This window comes from Crassostrea angulata, chromosome 7 (assembly GCF_025612915.1).
Source record: "Crassostrea angulata isolate pt1a10 chromosome 7, ASM2561291v2, whole genome shotgun sequence".
In the NCBI taxonomy this organism is placed as follows: domain Eukaryota; kingdom Metazoa; phylum Mollusca; class Bivalvia; order Ostreida; family Ostreidae; genus Magallana; species Magallana angulata.
The window spans coordinates 2542816-2553008 of NC_069117.1; the positions used below are offsets into that span (position 1 = coordinate 2542816).

At 33.1% G+C, this 10193-nt stretch overlaps 2 protein-coding genes across 2 annotated transcripts; both read left to right on the forward strand.

Moving 5' to 3' along the window:
* LOC128191905 (probable transcription-associated protein 1) lies at window positions 1-1024 on the forward strand. The gene is made up of 2 exons (XM_052864270.1): window positions 1-148; window positions 616-1024. Exons 1-2 carry the CDS (start codon window positions 1-3, stop codon window positions 807-809), a joined length of 342 nt encoding a protein of 113 aa, XP_052720230.1. The 3' UTR covers window positions 810-1024.
* Window positions 1025-3958: 2934 nt separating this feature from the next.
* On the forward strand, window positions 3959-5469 carry LOC128191705 (hepatitis A virus cellular receptor 1-like). Its single transcript, XM_052863911.1, has 2 exons — window positions 3959-4210; window positions 5061-5469. Exons 1-2 carry the CDS (start codon window positions 4063-4065, stop codon window positions 5387-5389), a joined length of 477 nt encoding a protein of 158 aa, XP_052719871.1. The 5' UTR covers window positions 3959-4062; the 3' UTR covers window positions 5390-5469.
* The last annotated feature ends 4724 nt before the right edge of the window (window positions 5470-10193 follow it).

The following is a 10193-nucleotide window of genomic DNA, read 5'->3' on the forward strand; positions in this document are numbered from 1 at the left end:
ATGACATCTTCCAACGTCGCTCTATTCGTGGTTGCCGTTCTCGTGTTCGGGACAACCGTCAACTCTCAGTCAGTGTACCAGCAGACCTACGGACAGGGTGTCTACTCCCAATACCCAAGGAGTTCCGTCTCTATTTGGATTATACCAAGTAAGAATTGCAATTCTAATATACTATTTCAAGTCTGCACTTTTCATTTTCGTTATCTAAAATCATCTAAATTAAGTTGTTTGAGTGTCTCAACTATTTCATGATGACAGTTGTATCTAAAATTACCCACTGATTACGAAAAAAACCCATGTTGAAAGGGTTACAATTGTATTCTCATCAGTTTATGGATTCCTTAACTGCATATTAAATACCAAATATTCCAAAACCGGACAAATAAATCTGTAAATTGTCATATACATATAAGGTAAGATAAAGATTTTATGAAAACTTTATTACCTTCTGATAATACAGCATTATATAAATAGTTACGCTAAGGGTAATAGAACGGATTACCAACTGCGTCTAAACCAATCAGATTTCAGTATTTAACATGAAAGTATAATAATATTAATGAGTAAACTTAGATTAACCATAAAATTATTTGTTACACAACTTTTTAATACCAGTTGTCCTAGTCGTTCTGGTCGTGGTACTGATTCCATCATTGGTCGGAAGTTCCTGGATTATGGTTGACAAAATGAAAACACGTCCACCTACACCGACCACCTCGACTACGACTATGACTACACCGAGCACGTCGATACCGACTACTTCGACCACAACTATGACTACAACTACCACACCTGATGGAAGTGGATAAGGGAGATAATTAAGACAACTGGCTGAGATTTTAAACCCGGAAATGTAGCAGAGTACTGATGAATAAAAAATGATAACGTTTTGTGTTGAAATGTGTTGAATTTTGAAATTATGACTTTCAATAATTTCCTCTGAATAGTACGTACAAATCATGAATGTAGAAACTATTTCAACAATGTTGGTTGTTATCACATATAAACTCTCGCTTGTAACGCATCTCTGCTAATAAAAAAAAATGATAAAAAGCAAGTTAATGCTAAAATTATATGCTTATGGAAAAGAAAATTTTCTAATTGTATCCATCAAAATAGTTTATTTAACTATCTCAATTAGTTACGAGGTTTTGGGGAGGGTCGTAGTCTGGATCGTTGTCGCTAATGTTACTTGAGAAAAAGCTTCAACCTCACTTAAAAATATCAAAAAGATATCCACTTGCAATATTAAAAGGGTCACCTTTCCTTCAACAAGGTATTACCGTTAGTTGTTTTCGTCAAACGGTTGCAGTATGCAGGTCTTATCAGATCAATATAATGAAAAAATTCTTAAATGACAATATTTGGGCTTTGGTTGTTATATATAAAAGATGCACTGTGTTTGGGTAGTTCATGGCCGTAACAAGAATCATCTGTGCAGTTTCATATGCATAAGTAAGTCAATGTATATAGTGTGTGTGGCGTGTATCTGGTGGGCATTAATTAGCATTAATTAGGGATATCAAGGAGTACTCTCGCTCAATCATGACGATCATAGACTAAAGCACTGAGGTACTGATGGTTGTTGATATTACTGATCATTATTAATTTTGAAATCCAAGACATGTAATTTAGCATAGCAAGTAGTTTAGCTGGATTAATTACGCAATTTATTTTCTAATGCGAATTATCGAACTTCCGAGCTAAAGACGATAATCCGCATATGAATCATGTGTAATTATTTAAAACTAACAACTTGGTTGCGGAGAGGATACCAATGAACCCCCTTCATATTTTTTCAGGTTTGTAAATCTTCAAAATAAGTCTGTAGTTACACAGTTCAACAGCTGTTCTAAGTGATTAAAAAGGCATTTTCCTGTTCTTGTGTGCATAATTTGAATACAAAACAACATGTAAAATCTCATATATAGTGCTTTTACATCTTTTGGCAACAGTTTTGGTCAGTTTCGAACAGAAACAAGCCAGTTCAAGAAATTTTTACACCCTTATCCTCAAATGTACAAGATCGTCGCATATCCCGCATAATAATATGAAATCCAGCATCAAGACACCACGAATGTTATCTGATGTTTTTTTAAAAAAAAAACTTGGTCTTCTTCAAGGGGAGGTCTCGACCCCCCATTCTTTTCTCATTTTATATCAATGATCTAGAAATGGCGTTCATTAAGAATGGTAATGTCCCTTTGCAAGTACAAGAGTAATTAAATATTTTTACGTTAACATTGTGTTTTGCCGAATCTGTAAATTTCAATTAATGTTAAATACGTTAACTGATTAGGCTTCAAAATGGGACTTCAGTTTTGGTTTAAATTATTACATAATAGAAATTCTACCATAAGGTCACGCTTTGGAAAAAATTTAAAAGAGTGTAAAGTTAACAAAATTGTTGGGAAGGCGTTTTAACTCAAGGGTGGGGCCAATATAGTCATATAGTGTTAAATGAATCCATGTAATGGGTGAGGATGGGCTGTATATTATGTTAATAAGATTATTTTATTCAGCCTTAATTTAATTTTAAAAAAAGAAATGAAGACATATTTAGAAAAGAGAATGAATGAAGCTGTCAATCAAAATTAAAGATATCATGAAAGTTTTTGTCAGGCGTTTGGGTAGGGGTGTAGCAGTTTATGATTTATCTTCCCTTGCTTGTTTATATTTGATAATCAAACATTGTAAAATAATGTAGTTAAGAAGTTAAAATAAAGAGTAAAAGTTGGCAAGCCAAACATACTGAAGTGTTGTATTTGTTCACTATTTTTTGAATGAATGCCAGATGGTGTCATTGAATAAATGGTTGATAACTGATCAATAAAACATGAGAATTGCTGTAACAAAATAACTTATCAGTGGTTTTGTTTTGTGGAAAGATGTTTCGCGGCCGCAAGTGCGTTACTACTGGGCAAGCAATACAACAATTTTGGTTGATAGAAATGCCTAAATGAACCATTGTAAATATTAAAATCGAGGGGGGGGGGGGGCGGTTGAACAAAATTGTGACCATACCTCTTTAAAATACATTTAACTGAATAAAGTATAAAATATAATAAATAGAAAAAGAAATGGTACTGATTTTAAAGCGCTTTATTGTAGACAAAATAATATACCAAGTGCGCTCGATAACTCTTTTAAGCTTTTCTAATGTTTCAAAGAGAAATATAACAGGATTAATGTTGAAAAAAGAAACGTTTTCCAATGTAAATATATTCGAATGGACTTCCCTCCAGAGCGAAACATCGGGTGCCTAACAATATTAACGTAAAATTAATTTTCTTCGGTTTTATGATTTTTATTTGATGACGTTACATCGAACTCTGATAATTCTTGGAAAGCGTATATACCGCAATCAGTCACTTAGCTGTATAGCGCTGATGTACCGACTGTTGAGAAAGCATACATTAAACTATCCCCAAGGTATTTTCGGTTATAAAGAAAGTGCATAGATGATAGATGATTGTAAGTTAATTCGCCAGAACATGTATTCATCTTCTGCTTAAGAAAAATTATTTTGATTGGAGACCGTTCCGACGAATAAACGTTATACCCGTCTCAGCTCATTAGTCTATAAACGTCCCTACATCTGATATGAATCAGTTGGAATAATTCGGAGGTGAGTTTATACATTAGTTTGTCATACTTTAAGAGTTTAGACTTAATCTGTCCAAAAAATACAGCACAGCTATTCTGTGCATCTAACAGAACAGGATTTTTTTGCTCAATACAGAATGAAATATACTCTAACTTCATTTTTTATTTATCTTAGAGAATATATCACAGGACGGACATAATATAAATCATTTAAATGAAGGATGTAGTTGCATAATGTATTGCTACATGCAGAAAAGGATACTGATTGTAATAAAAAAATCCAAAAAAAAAAACCAAAGCCATATATTATTAATTGAATTTGACATGAATCTTTACCCCAAAACATTCGAAAAATTAACAGCTGTGTTGCATTTTTAAAGCAAATACATTTTCAAATCCCAAATTTTATTTCACAGGTCGCTTTCAGGATTTTGATATTTTAAAAAACTAAACATAATGACATCTTCCAACGTCGCTCTATTCGTGGTCGCCGTTCTCGTGTTCGGGACAGTCGTCAACTCTCAGTCAGTGTACCAGCAGACCTACGGACAGGGTGTCTACTCCCAATACCCAAGTAGTCCCGTCTCTATTTGGATTATACCAAGTAAGAATTGCAATTCTAATATACTATTTCGAGTCTGCACTTTTCATTTTCGTTATCTAAAATCATCTTTATTATGTTGTTTGAGTGTCTCAAATATTTTATGATGACAGTTGTATCTAAAATTACCCACTTCTGACGGCCACAACCCACATTGCAAGGGTTACAATTGTATTCTCATCAGTTTATGGATTCCTTAACTACATATTAAAAATACCAAATATACCACGACCGGACTAATAAATATGTAAATTGTCTCATATATATATATATATATATATATATATATATATATATATATATATATATATATATATATATATATATATATATATATATATATATATATATATATATGTAAAAGGTAAGAGAAAGATTTTATTAAAAATTGATTACCTTCTGATAATATAGCATTATATAAATAGTGCCTGTTTGGGAGAGTAACTGTTGAAATTAACACCCCGAAAGAACCATTGTCAACCGACGCAAAGCGGAGGTTGACAATGTTTTTCGAGGGGTGTCAATTTCAACAGTTACCCTCCCAAACAGGCATTATTTATTTTATTATACTGAATGTCTTAATTGTAAAGAAAATTTTACTGCTTTTATATAGATATGAAGTGAATTCTACGGCGAACAGTACGCGCATAATTTACGCATGTAACAATTCGTTGTGTTACCCGTTGCCTATGCTTGATGCTAACGCTAAGGGTAATAGAACGGATTACCAACTGCGTCTAAACCAATCAGATTTCTGTATTTAAGATGAAAGTATAATAATATTAATGAGTAAACTTATATTAACCAGAAAATTATTTGTTACACAACTTTAATACCTAACGTTCCAATTTAGTTGTCCTAGTCGTTCTGGTCGTGATACTGATTCCATCATTGGTCGGAAGTTCTTGGATTATGGCTGACAAAATGAAAACACGTCCACCTACACCGACCACCTCGATACCGACCACCTCGACCACAACTATGACTACACCGAGCACCCCAATACCGACCACCTCGACCACAACTATGACTACACCAAGCACCCCGATACCGACCACCTCGACCACAACTATGACTACACCGACCACCCCGTTTCCGACCACCCTGTTTCCGATCACCCCGTTTCCGACCGCCCCGTTTCCGACCACCCTGTTTCCGACCACCCTGTTTCCGACCAGCTAGACCCCAACTATGACTACAACTACCACACCTGATGGAAGTGGATAAGGGAGATAATTAAGACAACTGGCTGAGATATTAAACCTGGAAATGTAGCAGAGTACCGATGAATAAAAAATTATAACGTTTTGTGTTATTGTGGATTATGGTTGACAAAATGAAAACACGTCCACCTACATCGACCACCTCGACTACGACTATGACTACACCGACCACCTCGACTACGACTATGACTACACCGACCACCTCGATACCGACTACTTCGACCACAACTATGACTACACCTACCACAACTGAAGGAAAAGGAGGATATGATATAAAGAAGAGTACCGATGAATAAAAAATGATAACGTTTTGTGTTGAAATGTGTTGAATTTTGAAATTATGATTTTCAATTATTTCCTGAATAGTACGTACAAATCATGAATGTAGAAACTATTTCAACAATCTTGGTTGTTATCACATATGAACTGTCGCTTATAACGCATCTCTGCTAATAAAAAAATGATAAAAAGTAAGTCAATAACAAAATTACATGCTTACGGAAAAGAAATTTTTCTATTTGTATGATTTAACTATGTGAATATACATATTTATACACATAAATAAGTCAAGGTATATAGTGTGTGTGGCGTGTATCTGGTTGGAATTAATTAGCATTAATTAGGGATGTCAATGAGTACTCTCGCTCAATCATGACGATCATGGACTAAAACTCGTAAAATGGTTGCGGAGAGGACACCAATGAACCCCCTTCTTTCGGATTTTTAAATCTTCAAAATAAGTCTGTAGCTACACAATTCAACAGCTGTTTTAATTGATTAAACAGTCATTGTTCTGTTCATGTATGCATAATTTGCATACAAAACAACATGTAGAATCTCAAATTCAGTGCTTTTATATCTTTTGGCAACAATTTTGGTCAGTTTCTGGCAGACACAAGCCATTTCAAGAAATGTTTACATTCTTATCCTCAAATGTAAAAGAAGGTCGCACATCCCCCATAATGATATGAAATCCAGTTTTAAGACACCGTGAGCGTTATCTAACGTTTTAAAAAAAAATTGGTCTTCTTCAAGGGGAGGTCTCAACCCCCATTCTTTTCTCATTTTATATCAATGATCTAGAAATGGAGTTCATTAAGAATAGTAATGTCTCTTTGCAAGTACAAGAGTTAAATCTTTTTACGTTAATGTATGCTGATGACATCGTGTGTTTTGCCGAATCTGTAAATTTCAATTAATGTTAAATACGTTTACTGATTAGGCTTCAAAATGGGACTTTGCCATTAATTCAGATAAAACTAAAATTGTCGTATTAAAAAATGGAGGTAAAATCCATGAAAACGAAAACTGACATATACATGGACATACTAAACCTATATAAGTTGTAGATAAATTTATGTATCTTGGTGTTTTGTTGAACTATAATGGGAATTTTATGTAACACAAAAACAATTAGGCAGTCCAGGCAGAAAAGCAAGGTTCTGTTAAAGATCTAATGTTAGTCAGTTTAATTTAAATGTTAGATCAATGTTCTCTCTTTTTGACATTGGATTTTTTAGTTTTGGTTTAAATTATTACAGAGTAGAATTTCTACCATAATGTCACGCAGTGAAAAAAATTTAGAAAAGTGTTAAGTAAACAAAAAGTGAAAAATGTATCAAACTGGGTGTCAGATATAAAGGACAATTGTTTCGAATTGGTTTAAGCTACATCTGGGCTCACCAAGATAAAATTTGTTATAAAAGCCATTTTTAACTTAAAAAGCAATGAATAATTGACGCTTTTGTGCAAAATGTTATTGCAGATACATGTATAAAAAGTTCATCAAGAATAATGCTTTAAAGAAACATTATTGGCCATTTTTCACTTCAATTTTATTTTGTGAAACCCATTTCTTGAATTAATATTTTTAAAAAGACAACTCAGTAAAATCAGAATGTCATCACATAATGTATTCATAGAAAGTGGACGCCATAAAAATATTTCTCGTAATACCAGAATATGTGAATTTTTTTTATCCAAAATTTAAGATGGATATCACTTTGTTTTAAAATGTCCACGCTATCAGCAATAACGAGTCAAAGATATCAAAAAATACTATAGGGAAAAACAATGAATGTATTAATCTATACAGCTATTATGTGTAAACAATATGTAAATCTGAAGGTTAATTCCTTGACCACCCAGCTCCCTATAAATGTAGTATCTATCATCAAAGTTTCAACAAATCGAGCATTGCACATTTTGAAAAACACATCTGGACTCTTTTCATAATACGTTAGAATTACGTCTTTAGATATTGAAAACTAATGGTATTTCTGTTTAAGCTGAATATCTGAAGCCTGTTGTAGAACACCTCAGCCAAGATTGGGATTTTAATGCGTTAAAAATAATTTAGTAATGCAAACCTGAAATTCGTAATGACAACAGAAATATGAAGTGATTAGGACTCATTATTAGAAGATGAACATTCTGTTTGTCTTTTTAGTTCAGTAACACCGGTATGACTTTTTATTAATTAGAAGTAATTGCTGGGAAAGACCACCGGGTACATTAAAGGTCTGTACGATCTTTGAATCACCTGTTTAACAAGTAGTACCGTTACCTCTAAGCTACACATAAAAAACACCCAATATCACGATGCGAATCTATATTTAGAGAGGGAGTGCATAAGAAATCATTGACGGATCAAATTACGTTCTTTACATCTACATTGACAAGTTGTATTGCATTTTCATTTGTCAAAACAAATCTTCTGTCAAATGAAGATTCTGATTAGATAGACTACTTAGCATATGAATAATGACCCATTATGACCCGATGAAGCTCGAATCATATTTGTTGTATCGCAAGAACACACTACAAGAACATTTACAGTGTTCTCAACTGGCACAGATCGTTGGTTAGTTTTATTATGATAAAAATCAATCTGAATTTGTAACTCGAAAGAGATTATATTTATGTTTTAGGCCACACATCTCAACAGAGAGAGAGAGAGAGAGAGAGAGAGAGAGAGAGAGAGAGAGAGAGAGAGAGAGAGAGAGAGAGAGAGAGAGAGAGAGAGAGAGGAGAGAGAGAGAGAGAGAGAGAGAGAGAGAGAGAGAGATTAGTATTAAGCATGTGTGTAAGGTTTTTGAAAGTTGAATATGTTATATTTGATTTCTGATAAATTTGCAAGTTAACTTATTTTTAAGGGCAAAAGACAGTTCAGAAAACAGATTGATAAGATGACCATTTTAATTTATGCTATATTCGTTGTCGCCCTCCTGTTCGGGACAGCCGTCAACTCTCAGTCGGTGTACCAGCAGACATACGGACAGGGTGTCTACTCCCAGAACCCAAGGGGTCCCGTGCTAGCTGTGCCTCCGAACCAGTCGAACATCCTTCTATTAATTATACAAGGTCCATCAGTTTAATATTTTTAAATGCTTAATCGTCTTTACTTTTTGCATATATACAGTGAACTTAAATTCTTTGTGCATCTCTTGAATATGAAAGTAACAGTCAACTGGGTAACTGAAAAACCTAACACATCTAATTCTGTAGGGAAAAGCTTTAATTAATTTTTCATTGCCTGTTAGCTATCTAATATAATATACCTATTTAAAGCCGGTATCCAGGCTTCTAATCTCACCCTAGTTATCCGGCGTGACGTTTCATATAAAAATTGTCGATCTTTTCAAAATCAAGTTTCTTTGCATTTGGTCCTGATGGATTCTTAAAACTGTCAGGTAAGCACTTTTGTGGATATTCATTGTAAATGACACTCACAGACAAGTTCACCTCGTTTAGTTTAACTTCAAATAGTACAGAAGTAAATCCCGCCATTTTGTTTTTGGCGCTTTCCTCAGTTTTGTTAATGTTCAAAGATTTTATACCCTAAACCATATTGACACCTCAGTATACAGTATGTAAATACGCAAGGTAAAAAAATCCCAGTATTTTAAACTGCCTTTACCAATCTAAGCTCGTGCTTTTCACAGAAAGGGGCAAACAACGCTGTCTAGTTTTTCATCACTATGCATTTTTCCATAACTGGAAGTCAAGAGCTTCATGAAAACACACCCTATATCAAAATACATGTAATAAACAGAAAGTCTGTACTTCTAAAAGGTAATACATATATTTCCTATGAGAACTTAAAATCTTCATTTTTATATAACATTTTTGTCGAAAATAAATTTTCAGGGCCTTTAGTAGACTATTTTTGTGTAAAACGTTCGCATTTCAAACCCTCGCAAAATCTGAAAGACAATTTTGACAAACTTAACTACCTGCAGTTATTGTGGAATTTGCATTTATTAAAGGGGTATGGTCACGATTTTGGTCAAATGTTATTTTCTGTTTTTATTATTTATAATGCTTTGGACTGTATTTCTAATGATAAATTGAAATTCCTAGAGTTATCAGGAAGATAGCGGGCTCACAGTTCTTTGTCATGTAAACAAGGCTCGTGTCTTCAAAAAAAAAAAAAAAAAAAAAAAAAAATATATATATATATATATATATATATATATATATATATATATATATATATATATATATATATAGATATAGATATAGATATATAGGTATATATAGATATATAGATATATATATATATATATATATATATATATATATATATATATATATATATATATATATATATATATATATATATATATATATATATATAATGGAGACAAAGACTACTTTTGTATACAGGATCCCCCCCTCCCTGAAGTATTATTACTTGATTTCATTCCTAATACAGACATTTGAAAATATAAACAGTGAGCTTCTAGGGGACTATATTCGAA